Here is a 15,642-nt window from a genome sequence, read left to right on the forward strand (position 1 = left end):
TAAATGCCAGTTCCCCCGAAACAATTGTCTGTAGTGTCTTTCCGAAATATTATTGTGTATTCCCTCATCATCCTTTCTCATCATTCTTCCATTACCCATCCCCATACAATCAACGTTTTTCACAACTCAGTTTCCCTCCTATCAGTCTCTTAGTGCCCCTCAGTGATGTGTCGTCAACCAGCTCACCATCAGCAGCCCTGTAACAGTAAGAGTCATCCATCGATCCTCTTTTTGTCCATGACAATTTACCCTACTTCTCATGTGAAGTTCTTCCAAACCAATTAAGAAGGTCCCTCATCCTCATATAATTCCATTATAATGTTGGAGGATGTTAACATACAGCTTTTATTAAGTGCCACCTTTGCATAGTAACAAAGGTACCATAACATGATTTCTGATGAGTGTAGAAAGGTCTGAAATAATTCAGAGGAAAAATCACCCGCCTTGACCCAAATTTCATTTGCTATCTTCAGTTTGTATGCAAGTCATACAAGACTATACTGGGTGCCTTGCCTCTTTTAGTTATGCATTTCTAGCACGTCATTGGTCACAGGCATTTTCATAAATTTCAAAGGAGGGAAATGAGAAGATAAGGGGTAAGCTGAGAAATTCATCATCCATATCAAGTGTCATGGATTTATTTTCATACATTTGATGACTAACTTCATAGTACACAAACTAAACCAGTGCATTAATACATGTAAACCTACTTGGTTTTCAGTTCGAAAACACAATCTGCAATTTCTCACCAGTCTATATGCACAGTTGAAAAAATTATGGCATATCCTCAATGTGTTTTTTTCATGTGCTAATGTTGCAGCACCTTGTATCTACTGACATATTATGTGATGTAGGCACTTTCTCATTGGGTTAGACGTAGGTCACTGTAACGTAGGTAATAGGTCCACTTATTAGTGAATCACCAGATTGATATTGGTTAGATTAGCCCTATTTTATATGATTTGGTTACTTTTCATAGCCAACTGCATGAATGCGGGTTCGAACAACAAAGGAATTGCGTCGATATTATTCACGTGCTTGAATCACGGGGTTATTAATTAGGCAGACAATAACCCACAGGTGATCAAATTCTCTGTAATCAATCGTATGAACCTTGGCGAAGAATTAGTGTTAGAATATGGTCATGGGGTATCCGTGTTAGGTTCAGCTTATTTTCAAGTAGCCGCCTTGTGCTCTATCGCTTCGAACGGGAGTAGTGGGTACTCGTGTGCCCTAAATCCTCATGTCCTCATCCGCGGAAACATATTAATGGATTTAATGTGACCGCTATAATTCATCGCAGTGGCTGTTGGTTGCCGTAAATGATGACGTTATTATAGAGCGATAAATTTTTATCAAGTATCAGTAATGTGATGCTAGTGGAAGACGAAAGATGTCGTAATTTTGCACGCGAATAGTATCTGCTGCCAGGTAATTACTGGCCGTCAGATATCGGCGGATTTGTGGTATATATATAGTGTGATACTACCGTAAGGAGTAGTAACGTCTTCTAAGGCCATTGCATGCGCGAAATTTTCAAAGTCATTTGAATATCATGCAGACATCGGTTAGAACTTCATTTTCCAAGCTTTTACGTAGAAAAGTAGTTTCTCCTCAGACATTAGTGTCGAAAGAAAGACACTTATCAATTTTATCAATTCACAGAAGACAAGGATGTAATTCTGTAGTCATTGAGCCCACAAAATTCGTACATTCCCAACCTGGTTCAAGCAAGCGATGTGTGTGCTCAAGCCCGCCTCTTACTTCAAGAAGGTAATTGACGTATTCCGGATTTAACGTTGAACATTGCCATTGAAAATGAAGGATCTCTGCCCTGATAGTGATCAGCACGACACTGTGTAATGTTATTATCTGAATCAATCTTTGCGTTTGCCTCTGAAACTGTCGTAACGATAGTGCAAGTTTTGGAAGTACATCTTAATTATGAGGAGCCAAATTATGGCACAAATTTGGTCCTTAAAGGACTTGTGTTGTAGTTTTTTAAATGGTTTTGGCTGTTAACCAAAGAAACTTAGTATTTTTGATTTTTTTTAAACCATTCATTATGTATTTAGCATTTGAATTGCCTTTATTAGTTCTTTTCATTGATACATTCGTGTTCTAAATTTTACCGGTCATCATACTATTAGTTTTCATTTCCATGAATCCGCATACCAATTACTTTAAAGAGTTATTATTTGTTATTAAAAGGGGTCACTTCGATGATGGGTCTCAGATATTATCAGCAGAACTTCTACCGGAGAAGGAGAATGTCATGGTGAAGATGATAAATCAAGGGAAACATTTACCTGGCAGCAATACCGATGTAGAGAATCAACAATTTCCTTTTGTATGGCTTCGAGACAATTGCCAGTGTCCCAAGTGTTTCCATTCAGAGGCATTCTCTCGAACCTTGCAGATGTTAGATTTTGATATTAACTGCAGACCAACCTCTTTGAAGGTATTTATTGTTTGATATTAGGTGTGATGTACTTGTTTGTTTTTACTACTCTTAAGTGCAGGACCTTTTTTCTGCAATCCCTTCATATTGTCATTCCTTTCTCACGTTTCTTAGGATTGTTTATTTTCCTCTCTTTCGATGCTAATCATGAAATTATTTCTCCATCAAGAAGGTTGTATTGGCAGCTTTGAAATTCAAATTATTACATGTACCCTATAGCTGTTTGTATTGAGGTCTGTGAAGACCAGCAACTCCAACTCTATGCTAGGTATGGGTGAACTTTGGGACCTTATAGTTTCATGTACAGCGTCTTTTCTACTTAGGCTAGCCATCTTATGTTTTGAAAGACTTAATTGTCTATCTATGGTATACTTTTAAAGGTGGTAATTTTTTGCATCAAAGAACACTTGCAAACTATCTTATGCAATTCGCGTGTTCTCAACCTACATTAAAAATGACTTTTCTGTCTAGTGTTCATTAGCTGCTCATGAAAGTTTTTCCCCATTCTTTCCTTCCTTTCTAGGCAATTTTAATAGAAAAAAAGGAATTTTCATGTTCTTCTTTATAATAATTAATCTTGGCTTTGAAAATTGTACATTGGAAGATGAACATTAACGTTGTTCATGAACGATCCAATTACATGAAATGCTCCCCATAAATAGCTTGAGATATGATTAGTAATAATGTGAATAGCCAAAAAATAAAGGGTAAAGAAATATGCCTGGGATAAGTATGAGTTATCTGATAAAGAAGTATTTTGAAAACATATTATCCATTTTATGCTCTAATCTGCCTCCTTACTCACTTATAGTCTTAATCCTGGTCACACGATGCAGTAGCACGTAGTATTTTGTGTGCAATTTGGAGAACATGAGAATGCTTCTACTTATGCATATGAATGCACAGAAAATAGATCCTGGTCTAATTTGGTTCATGCATTTTCCGTTCTTGTCCACCAAAGTCGTTTATGGATTCACGCATTGAGTAGTACATATTAATGTGTCATGAAAAAAAAAAGACTTTTATGCTGGTGTCAGATGGAGCCACCTGGAGTAGGCCACTCCTGTTTATTTTCTAAATAAGTCTTCAAAATCCATTCCAAAGTGGCTGCAGCTGTATAGTATAGTGTCGCATGACAGACTGAATGCCTGCATTCACAGGTATATACAGGATGGAGAAAAATTTTGTCACGAAATTTTAACCCTGGATAGCTAATGCCAGCAGAAACCAAAATTACTGATGTTTTGTGTTTTGGTCAAAAATACACCATTTTTAAACTACAGAAACTTTGAGCCAAGCACTCCCGATTGGCTGTAAGTTTGCCCTATTGCTGGATGCCTTGGATACATTCCGATCTCCAGCTGAAAAAAAACAATCGCAGTCATGAGTTGTCCACAGCATCCAGCAACAGGGCAAACTCGCAACCAATCAAAGCACTTAGCTCAAAGTTTCCATGGTTTAAAAATGATTCTTTCCGACCTAAACATCAGTAGTAATTTTGGTTTCGACTGGTATCAGAAATCCAGGGTTTAATTTTGTGACAGTTTTTCTCCACCCTGTTTATCACAGCATGCTGATTTGATAGTGCAGATCAGGAGTAGCAGGCTGAGTTGCAGATGGGTGACCATCTTGTACCACTCAGTAAGTGGACCCATCCAGTGAGCCTTTGTATTGCTTGACTACAGTAAGTCATGCCACTCAGGTGACTCCCTGTGACACTGGCCTTGGTAGTGCTCACAGTGATAAGCTGGAAAGAGGAAAAGTTGCAAGTAGGGCTGTTGTGTGACTTAAAATGAAAGGCAGGATAGGTAGATTCACTAGATTACCCTAACCATTGAGTGATGTGGATAAAGTTGATGGTAGGTGAGTTAACTTTGTGGAAGTTGTGCATAATAAAATGAAGACACTTTGTACTTACCACACAATTTTAATATTTAACGACCGGATTTAATGTAGAACATATCAAAACTGGTCGCTAAATATTAAAATTGTGTGGAAGTACATATTGTTTTTATTTTATTTTATCAAGTGATGTAGATTTTTAAAATAAAATTTTCAATCTATGATTTCAAAAATTAAGGGAACTTGAACTCTTATGGTGTCTTAATGAATTAATATAAAATAGAAAACTCCAGTAGCTTTGAAAAAGTATTTTCAATTCTTGTCCAACAGCATTCAATTAATCACCATGTGCCTTATCCCTGCAAAACCTTGACAGTATAATTTTTGAGCTACATATTTTTTCCTTGAGTCATATTCTCTCCCAGAGATCCATTTGAGTGTGTGAGTGTTTTGTATTGCATCTGTTATCATAACCTAGGTATCTATATTGCGTTTGCAAGAGTTATGTAAAGAAACTGGTTTTAGTCCAGGCTTCCTAAGTGGGGTCCCATCGGGCTTTGCAAATCTTCCCAACCGGGGAGGTGGGGGGGGGGTCTGTGATTGCATCACTGGGATGCATCAAAAATTCCTGTAATCCACCACTGATGTTTACTAGTTCTGAGGCTGGGGTTTGGTCACAGCTGTGAAATTATTTGATTAATATGATCTGATAAAATTATCCCTTTCCCCCATACCAGTACAGGCATTCACACTGTGCTTTTTTAGATTGTTGTAACCATATTGACTTTGTAGAATTGCTTCATAATATAAATAATGAACATTAATCCTTAGTTGTTCCTCATGAGACCTTGATTGCAGGACCTGGATTTCATTTTTATTATTAGGAGGTATTATGGAATACAATTGTCTGGCCTGGGGGTGAATGTCATTGAAAGGAAAAGGTTATTGATTCCCAGTGACGTCATGGCAAAATTAGTTGTGCCGCAATGCACTTTCCTTAACTTTTTTAAGAAGTGTTTGTTTTTTTATTACTAGTTATCATTTACGTTTTATTACATTTTTTAAAATTTTGGTTATGGATGTATGTATTAGAAATTTTTTTGCACCAAAATTTATAAAAGTGTTATTTGAGCATTATATCTTTTGTTAACCAGTGCCAGAATGTCATTCCAGCACCATGACACCACTGTTGATTCCACAATTCATTCTGAGCTTTGCTTGACTTTTTTTCCATACCACTGAAAACAGCTCTATACGGCATTTTACATTGGGGTTATTAGCTTGTTAACAATTTAACATACACAAATAACCATGCCTTGGATAGGGGTAACTAACCCAGGTGGGACTCGAACCCACGATCTCCTGTTTGGCAGGCAAGGACTTTACCCCGCCGCCACCGAGGCTGACATTAAATTTAGATTTGAGTGGTTAAGAGACTTTTTATGTGGAACAACGAAGTATCTATGCTCATTATTTCTTAAGCTCATTATCGAACCCTTTTTGTATTTATACTGTCTATTAATGCATTTATAAGTGAAAATCCTAGTGTTTCTGACCTAATGACAAGAGTATTAGAGTTGCTATTTGGATGTATCTATGAGTAATTCTCGATATCTTAGTTGGACAAGGTGGAATAAATGGTCAAAAATTGCCAAAAGAGTGGCTTGTTCCTAATTTTCAGTGTTTCGTTTCCCTCTGTACTCATATTGTAAAATAGGTGATGATTAGGGCTTCTTGATTTTCGTCATCTTGCAAATTTTTGTTATTTCATTGATGTTTTCAGTTTTTACAGGAAGTATGGCATGAAAACCTAAATTGCAAATAATGCTACAAAAAAAAAATTCAAAAACTATGAGAAGGCATGATTAGCGAAAATCTAGTAGCTTTATCTGTTGCTTAATATTCCTTTCCAAAGTGATTTGATTAATTGTAATAGTTTTTATGTTCAATTTACTTCAATGCTTCTGTTTAAAGTTTACCTTTCATGGATCAATGGGCATATGGAAACTTTAGGTGTGCCATGTTTCTTGTAGGTATCTGAAGATAAAACTTCCATAACTTTGCACTGGCAAGATGGGCATGAGAGTACTTTCAAAGCAGATTGGCTCAGTGAAAGAGCCTTCACACCTAGAGCAAGAGCTGCACGACTTGTTGATTACAGGGGAAACAGGATTTTGTGGGATGCACGGGATTTTAAGCGTATGAATGGGGATGATTCTGATAATTCATGGAGATTTTCATATTCAGACATCATGTCAAAGGATTCTAGCTTACTTGCTTGGCTTGAATATTTGCAAACAATGGGAATAGCCATGGTGGTGGGGTCAGAACCCACAAATGGCCAACTCAGGAGACTTGCAGATCGTGCTGCATTTGTCAGAAGGACACACTATGGGTAATTGAAACATTTTTGTGCGTTTTTATTGCTTGTAGTGTTGCATATATTTTAATGTGGTATTGATCATTGTTAAAATTTTATCTTTTAACCTCTGGAACATGAAGGGAGCTCTTTAGTGTCCGTGCCAAGAATGAACCAAGCAATGTGGCTTACACCTCTGAAAAATTGCAGATACACACTGATCTTCCATACTATGAATACAAGCCAGGAGTAAGTGTTTTTATAATGACCTAAATTTTAAAGGTTTAGTCTTAAAATAAATTTAGCAAATCATTTTCATCATCCATATTTATTTTTGTTTCTAAAATTCAATGAAGAATGGATGAGTGTTTTCATGCACTAGGTGAAAAGTTCCTGAAGAAATTTATCCAGCTTTATGGGATCCTAAACGTGGGGAAAGACCTGCTGTGGGACAGCAATGGTTGGTGCTTTTGCTAGAATACAGCCAATGTGCCTATATTATTTTGCTTTGCTTTGCACGCAGCCCTGCTAGCTATTCAGAGTATGCTGTGGTAGTTGTATTTCACTTATTTTTTAGTGATGTATACGTATGTAAAGTCCTATAGTTGAGATAATTTTGGAGCCCTGGTAATTGCTTGATTTTATCTCAAATGTTTGTGCATAACTATTGCAGAATTTAGAAAGATGATAAATATATATAGGTGTATGCAATAATAGTGGTGATGTATGGTAGTGAGATTGAAGAAGTTGCTCATCTTGAAGCATGTTGGAGTATTAAAAAATTGGAAATTTCAGCCTTTTGAGTATGTATGTGTTGAGGGAATTTAGAAAATGTCACTGCTACTTACATGTTGGTCTGGGTTCAATTGGAATATGCTACCATAAGGTGTCGCTCTTTGATAATTTGATGTGCACTAGTTTGTCAAGAAGTGCTGTGACTGAGAGGGTTGACTCTGGAAAGACCAGACCCATAATTTTGACGGGTAACCACTGCTGACTTTATCATATTGCCTACAGTTTTTCTGTTGTCTTAATTTTTTCTGGCCTTTGACATTTTAATGGTACATATTCTGTTAAAATATAATGTAATTTTTTCACAAAGTAATGAAGTTATACCACCTGTCTACCTTAAAAAACCAACACCCGTCAAAATGATGGGTTAGGCGTTTCTGCTTTATTTGTAATGTTAACATGTGTTTTATTCAGGATATCTCTACTCTATATTACACCTGGCCATTTTGATGTTTTAGTTAGCTTATTTATGCATTTAAAATTCTTTATTACATATTGAGTGGAAATAGGCAGCAATACCAAGTGGTGTGTGGTAGGCAAGGGCTGGGTGAGAAGGAGCAACGTGACCATTTTTCATTTTAAATTTTTTAATGCAAATTTATTTTTTTAAATATATAATTATAATTGCATAATTTAATAACTATAGTTGCATAGTTAAATAAATCAATGGTCCTTCTAGGTAGGCAAACAACCCCGATCTTTCTAGTGCTAAGGTATAGGTTTATTTAATGTAGTGATTGATTTTGTGCTCTTACAAGGCAATTTTTTTCTTATCAAAGTATTGGAAAAATGGTATAAGAAGTTCAGTTCTGCATGTTTATGATAGTAATAATGGCATTTTCAATATTTCAGCTTGTTTATAGGATATATTAATAATAATAATATTTTTGTTATGATGGTTTCAGTAAGATTGACATAGAGCATCATCAGAAAAAAAAACAAATGGAAACGAAAACTGAATTTAAAACAATTGGCATAAAAAATATACGTTTATAGGCATTTTATTATTTTATGGTACACGTTTCATGAATACTTTTATTAAGCATTTTACGTGGCATTTAACACAATAACGATTGTACAAAATTTCTGATAAAATGAAATGAAATAAATGGTTCAAGTTATATTGGTACAAGGTATGTGAATGGTGGGGATCAGGTTGGTGTGGTGGCTAGAGTGTTGGCTTTACACCCGGCGGACTCGGGTTCAAATCCCGGCAGTGGCAGAGAAATTTCAGAGACTGCCCGATCCCTGCTTGAGTGTTGTGTGGAGGACATTTCAAGCGCAACACTCCGTCCGTCGGATGGGACGTTAAGCCGTGGTCTCCTTGGCGGCTTTCGTTAAGAGCAGGCTAATGCCGATGCCGGGTTTCTCTCCACCCTTCCTTCCATACCCTCCCTCATGGCGCAAATGACCTCAGCTGTCGGTCGCCTCCTCCAAATACCATACCATACCATATATGAATGGTTCAAGTATATAGTCTTGGCAAATAGTGAAAACGATCGGCAAACGGCTAATCCCCACTACCATACATGTGTATAGTTCGAGAGCCATTCTAGAATTTTTGAATTGTCAAGTTTCTCTACATTAAATAAAGCCTTTAAAAATGCTTCAGTAGTAGCAACAACAAGCTCCTCCTCTGCTTGTTTTGACTGAGTGACTGTGTGTTCAAATGATAGCTGTTTTTTGCGGGTCCCCTTTCTTTTGCACGTTTATGTGTATTGCTACTGATGTGCTTTAACAACGTGTCACATATTTCAAATTCAAATCTATTATCGCAAACTGCACAGTAATACTCTGTCTTTCACTTAAAATGCGGGAAGGTAGGACAGCAGCTAGATACAACAAAATTGCTTAGTTTTGATTACAGCTGTTGCCAATCGGTTAGGAAAGGCAGTGAAAGAAGCACACATAACTAAACATAATCGGATTAAAAGAAATTTGAAAAATTATTTCCCATTTATGGATTCTGAAACATCTAGAATGAGACGATTAGAATAAAGAACTAGATATTACATTTGGCCAATGTGGAAATGATATTTTTTTCATTGAAGCTCAGTGGAAAGCCGAATATCCGACGATCCTTCCTTCCCTTCCCCCAACTGCTAGCGCTTCGTGCTTTCAAATAACCATACGTGTTTGTGGATGTCTTTAAACGAATCGAATCGCGCAATTGACGGCACAGCGCCGTTGACGTCCGCCGTGGTCACCACGGCGCCATTTCAATCCAGCCCGGCGCGGCGGTGCGCCGTCTATGGCGTGAAATACAGGCAGTGCTACGTTGAGGCCACTTTCTGACGAAAGACTTTACGCCGGCCGCCGTTCACGTCACGACGCCGTGAAATTCAGGCCGCTGTCATACGAGACTACTTTCTGCCACGCTGTGGGCCGTGCCGTGAACAGCGGCCCGTTCCCAGCCAGCAGCCGTGTTTCAGTAAACAGAATTTCTACATTAGACCCAAACTCAAGGTTTTCCTGCAACAAGTTATTCAATAACGATGTCCAATGCGTCGCGGTGAGTCACCGGAATTACTGCTCGGCATTGACGCGTGCCGGGCGCGTGAGCTTGTATTTCCGCTCCTCCGCGGCCGCGTTAAATTCCTTTCAGCACTTTTCAATTCCTAGTATCTAATTCTTCAGGGGAGAAAGCGCCTCATTCTAAATATTTCAGGGTCGATACATGGGAATCAAAGAAAGAGGCTGTGATAAATTTAACGGCAAATTCTGGCGGAGAAATCCTTACAGTGCGCGATATTACGAGGATGCGTTATGCGCGAGACTTTACAAGCCAATTGACCTTGAAATCGTAATGGGATAGAGCAAATGAACGTCGGCAGCGTTAAACAATGAAGGCATAGGCTTTTGTGACTCATTAGATGTGATTTTTTTGCTAATTTACCCAAAATCGCAAAAAACGCGAAATTTCGTTTTTATTTACTGATTTCGCGTTATTTCGCGATATCGTGTCTCGCGAATTTCATGCACCTCTAGGTATTACATATACCCATTGCAATTTTTTTCTTCTTGCGGTGGGCAGCTGTTACTATCTCCTTTTTGGCCGGTATCGTACTCAATTATGAACAAAAAGGTTACAGTTATCATTATTCAAGCATGAATAATCTGAATTGTCAATTTTATTCTTTAGCAGAAAAAAATGTAAAAGTAAGTAAAGTAAAAGTAAGTGAAAGGCATCACCCAGGTTTTGAGCCTGGGTTCTTCAGTCAGTAGTCTATTGCTTAACCGTCTGGACCACAATAAACTCATTCAAGTGAATAAATATGCATAATGGAGTAGAAGAATCTGGCTAAATCCCTTTTTTCTTGGTGCATTTCCATGAAAAAGATTTTTTTACAAGCTGATGTATTTAATTGCTGAAAGAGGCCATAAATATTATTTTTTTTATTATTTAATTAATTCTTATGTTTCCTGGATTGTAATATGCAAGTTAGAATTTGTAACTATAGATATCCCTCACTTGAAACTATAGATATGTTCCTAAAAAGTATTTTTTTGAGCTAATTTTGCTGTGAGAGGTGTATATCAGGCAGTATTACACTTTACAATTTACACTTTATAAGCCATAGGCTGACATATTTGTGATTAATTTACATCCATGGGCATCATTACAGTTGATATGACACGGTTATTGAAAATCCAAGTACTTAGTTCTTATGTTTTGTAGAGTCAATTAATTCATGAATATATTGAGGTAAATTTTGTTCTTTGCTTTTCCCATGCTTATAAGGATGTGACATGAGAGTTGGCAAGTTCCTCAGTGGAGGTAAAGCCAGAATGAAACAAGTATATAATAATCTTTAGACCCAGTTGTTTTATAGCAAAAACTGTGTTAAGAGAATTCTTGTTACCTCCTTGTGTTACTCTACCTCTTGACTAGCATTTATGATCCCATATCCTTATCATGATTTAGGAGGGAGATGTGCAGTTGTAGGTAAGGTGTTCGTACAGGTATACCTAAGGTATTCGTTTCATCATGTAGTGTAGACTTTGTATTTCTAGATGTACAATTAACTGGAATTTGGTTTGTAATTTAAGTATTATTCACATTCAATGGTAGATAGCTAAAGAAAAAAAGAGAAAATCGATAATATCAATGTATACATATTACTATGATTGTATAAATGACTATTCCTATATATTTATTAAATGAATTTATGTGGTTTTTGTTTTGAGACAAAGAATTTTTTTTACTCAAGCTTGAATTTTCTTTTACCTTCAATTTTGTTGGCAAAAGCCCATGGTCTTTTAAAGGAGATTCATTGTTTCATATTTTTGTAGTTTCATCGACTGCTTTATGTCAAATTATTTTTATTGGTCTGTGTAGTTCTATTACTCAATGATTTTGTAATTGAATTTTTTGTTATTGAAATTTTCTTGATATGTTGAGGATGATAGTGCGAGCTGTGAAAGCATAGAAGTTTAATAACTAATTTCCATGTATTTAATGCAGTCTTATCAAGGGGGATAACTAAATGCTAGTGCATAGTCAATATTTGTTATTTCAGTACATATTACGTACAAATGTATTCAATAAAAGAATTATTAATCAAGATAATCATTTTAATATACATATAATGAAAACAGTGTTGGACCCATTAATGCCCATAAGTCAATCTTATAACTAATCTAACTTCAATCACATCATGCTCCTTGTGGGGTAAGCCTCTTAGAATATATAGTATGAAATATTATACCAATGTCATTTTCACTATTCCAAATGCTTAAAATAATGATTATTAATTAACAGTTCAGTTTTGCATGAAATTTACCTTATAGCTTAGTATATTTTAATGAAGCATGAGATAAATTTATAGTTAATCCTGTCATTGGTTTTTCTTTAAGGTAATGGTCTTGATGAGTTATCTCTTCTCTCTAGCATTAGTATCTTTGCTTTTTCTGTGGCTCTGCACTCAACATACTGTCTACTTCTCATTTTATTTGTTCATTTATTGAAGTAATGTGGTTAGTATTTATCTTATGTCATTTAAAGGGATTTTAATGCGTTATTAAATGATTTTCAGGTGAATATGCTGCAGTGCTTAGTGCAATGGAAGGGAACAGGTGGTGAAAATCACTTGGTCGACAGTTATGCTGTGGCTGAGTTAATGCGTCACGAGCACCCTAATGAGTACAATATTCTTTCCACTACTCTAGTGGACTGGACTGATATTGGGCAGGAGCCCGAAGGAGTAGAAGAAGATATTGAGGCAAATGTTAGTCAGCGGGAACGTCGAGCATTTCACAGTATCTACCGTGCACCAGTAATTTGGTAAGGGTTTGCATAATTAATTAATTGATGCTTGAAAGTCCTTTATTATTAATGTTATTGGTAATATTTATTATTGTTAGGACTGCTTATGAACAAAAACATAAGACATCAACGTTAGCAATTTGCAAGTACATAGTTTCTCTTCATTGTACACTTTTACATTACTAATGCCTGTCTCATAATTCATTTCCAGTGAAGACCATGAGGGTTACATTGTGCGAGTAAATTTTAGTCAACCTCAGAGGGATTCTCACTTTTGTGTCAAACTATCTCAGGTGTCGTCATGGTATTCAGCTTTCAACGTTTTCATTCAGTTGCTGCATAGCCCACGCTATTCTGTGACTTACAAACTGAAAGAAGGTGTGTACAAATTTTGAATTAACTACCCGCAGAAGTATATTTTTGCCATCCCTTAGTTATGTATGTGGGTATTACATACTTACTTTTATATCTGTCTTCCTAGTTGTCATATTTTAAAAATAATCTTTGTTATTAGGCTCTATTAAAGGCGATAGGGATTTTTTAAATTTGATACCCTTATTTTCAACCCAGCTTTTGATTTCTCATTGGTAGAAACTGGTAGTGAATGGGTGTTGTTGTGGCTGAAGAGAACTTGTAATGAAAATCAGCTGGTAGATTTTTCCCTTTATGCTGGAGATAATTTTATAGCCTTTCATTGTCCCAGACAGGCTATCCGTTGCCCTGGCAGAGAGCTACATGATGGAAGCGTGTGTAGGGTTGACAGATACACTAAGGCTAAGCAATTGTCAATAGCCACCTGCAATTTCAATTAGTACATACTTTTTCATATATAAGATTGGGAACTGCAGCATATGGAGACCAACGTTGTAAAATATCAAATCTGTAATTGAGAGTTGTCCTGAAGGATGAGTAATTCCTATGAGTGAATTCTGTGCTTGAAAAAGAATGACAAACTCATCTAATCACCTATAAAGCCTTTGAATTTACATTGGGTGCAACTTATTTCCTTTTTTTGTTTGACTTGGACTGTAGCCGCTAACATTGTTTTTGCATTTGACATAATGTTGAATATTGAGTCAATGATTGAGTCCATTGCTATTATTTGTGTACATATGTACATAATGTCTGAAATCATTAATGTCTGAAATAACAAAGGGAGAGAGTAAAATCATTAAACTTGTCTAAGTCTACATTTGATTAAAATTAAATTAAAGAAGGAAAATCACTATATTCATTAAAAGATTCATGTGCTCACGTGTGGCATCTGATGTGTGAGTGTGCTTCAGTGTGTTTTTAGATTTGGCCCAAAAGTAAATTAGATAGTCTCAGTCGTTGAAGATACTGATTGCTTATTTGAAATCAGGGCTACTCATATTTTGCTATAGATTTTTATGAAAAAAAATGTTTGGATGTATTCTTTTAAATACATATGTATATTTTTATTTATTTATTCTGACTTTCATGTTCATGTCTCAGTCAAAATCTCTGTTTCAGGCGAAATTTTAACTTTTGATAACTTACGAATATGCCATGGTAGGGGAGGATATGGAACTGATGCTGGCATGTCGGAAAGCTTGGAAAGGCATGTCAAAGGAGCATACATGGACTGGGATGAAGTTCGCTCTCGCATTCGTACCCTCAGGAAGAAGATACGCTTAGAAGATGAGTTAAAAGTGTCATAATATTTTCAGAATGCCCTGGGAACAGTTACATATTTATATTTTTATTGCTGTTGAAAAAATTGTGGGTGATGATTTCTACTGAAGTTGAAGGTGTTGAAATTCTTTTACATACTGTTTGTTGACTAGTACTTAATTCTACACATACTGACAAAATCAATTGGTGATATGATTGTGCAATTAAAATCAATTTTCTTCATTTTGTGGAATTGTATTTTTTTAAGAACCTTGAGTACATCTGCATTATGTGAAAAACTTAAAGCAACAGATAATATTTGCTTAGGAAGTCTTTTTGTGAAATGTTCTTCAGAACTGAGCAAATGATATACCTTTCCTAAGGATTGTATATGTACTTTCTATATCATTTATCATAATGCTTGATAACTGTTTTGATGTCATAATATATAATGACTTTTTTAATGATATTAATTTTTTGGCTTACCTGCTGCCTTAATTCTCTGAGAAAAGAAATTTAGGGGCTGAGGGATCACCGGGAGTGTTGCTCCTGGTCAAGAAATAGGGTGGTTTCCTATTATTTTTTATTGCCTAAATCGAAATATTATTACTCCTGGAGTACGTATTTCACGCTTGTAGATTTTTTAATAACGATACCTATTTTTCGCGATTAAATGAAAAGTGAAAAATTTCAAGCACGTGAAAACGTGACGCGTAAGTAGGAATGATGGGAAAAAGTCCGTGCGACGCATTTCTGATTCCCCCTCCCACCTTGTGAGGTGACCTTGATCGAGGCTCTTAGTGCTGATAGGACGCAGGATGCTAGCGGGTAGCTGAGTACCTTGCTGGCTGGTAGCGCTTGGCTTAAAAAAGGTTTATTAATACCTTATCAAACGAAGAAAACTTTCCGACCCTAGCCAGTTTTAATAGGTGATTATTAAGACATGTTTCCCTGAGCTCTGTGCCTCATGCATGCATTGGTAACCTTAGCCAGTTTTAATAGGTGATTATTAAGACATGTTTCCCTGAGCTCTGTGCCTCATGCATGCATTGGTAACCTCAGACGATATATAACTCCTATCCTCTCGTGTAGAAACTAGGTCCCTGTGACGTCACATGGAGTGGCATCGCATGGGCGCCAATCTGGCCTTTTTCAAATGAGGATAAAATTTGACCCTTGCCATTCGTCTAAACCGGTATTTCAAAAACCAAATAATTTGTGTATTATGTATACACTAATGGTGGGTAACGAATCGCAGTCAATGCCTTTCGTTTTCTTTGATGAAGG

The 15,642-nt window shown here is 36.4% G+C and overlaps 1 protein-coding gene across 3 annotated transcripts; it reads left to right on the top strand.

Annotated features, from left to right (window-relative positions):
- Nucleotides 1–1,253: 1,253 nt before the first annotated feature.
- Nucleotides 1,254–14,601, top strand: LOC124166406 (gamma-butyrobetaine dioxygenase-like). 3 transcript variants are annotated; one of them, XM_046543931.1, is made up of 7 exons: nucleotides 1,254–1,431; nucleotides 2,212–2,461; nucleotides 6,337–6,698; nucleotides 6,806–6,911; nucleotides 12,491–12,738; nucleotides 12,932–13,098; nucleotides 14,215–14,601. In XM_046543931.1, exons 2-7 carry the CDS (start codon nucleotides 2,276–2,278, stop codon nucleotides 14,400–14,402), a joined length of 1,257 nt encoding a protein of 418 aa, XP_046399887.1. In that variant the 5' UTR covers nucleotides 1,254–1,431; nucleotides 2,212–2,275; the 3' UTR covers nucleotides 14,403–14,601. The 3 variants fall into 3 exon arrangements, with proteins under 3 accessions (XP_046399887.1, XP_046399886.1, XP_046399888.1); XM_046543930.1 differs by lacking the exon at nucleotides 1,254–1,431 and adding an exon at nucleotides 1,438–1,773; XM_046543932.1 differs by lacking the exons at nucleotides 1,254–1,431; nucleotides 2,212–2,461 and adding an exon at nucleotides 1,648–1,773.
- The last annotated feature ends 1,041 nt before the right edge of the window (nucleotides 14,602–15,642 follow it).

This window comes from Ischnura elegans, chromosome 10 (assembly GCF_921293095.1).
Source record: "Ischnura elegans chromosome 10, ioIscEleg1.1, whole genome shotgun sequence".
NCBI classification, from domain to species: Eukaryota; Metazoa; Arthropoda; class Insecta; order Odonata; family Coenagrionidae; genus Ischnura; species Ischnura elegans.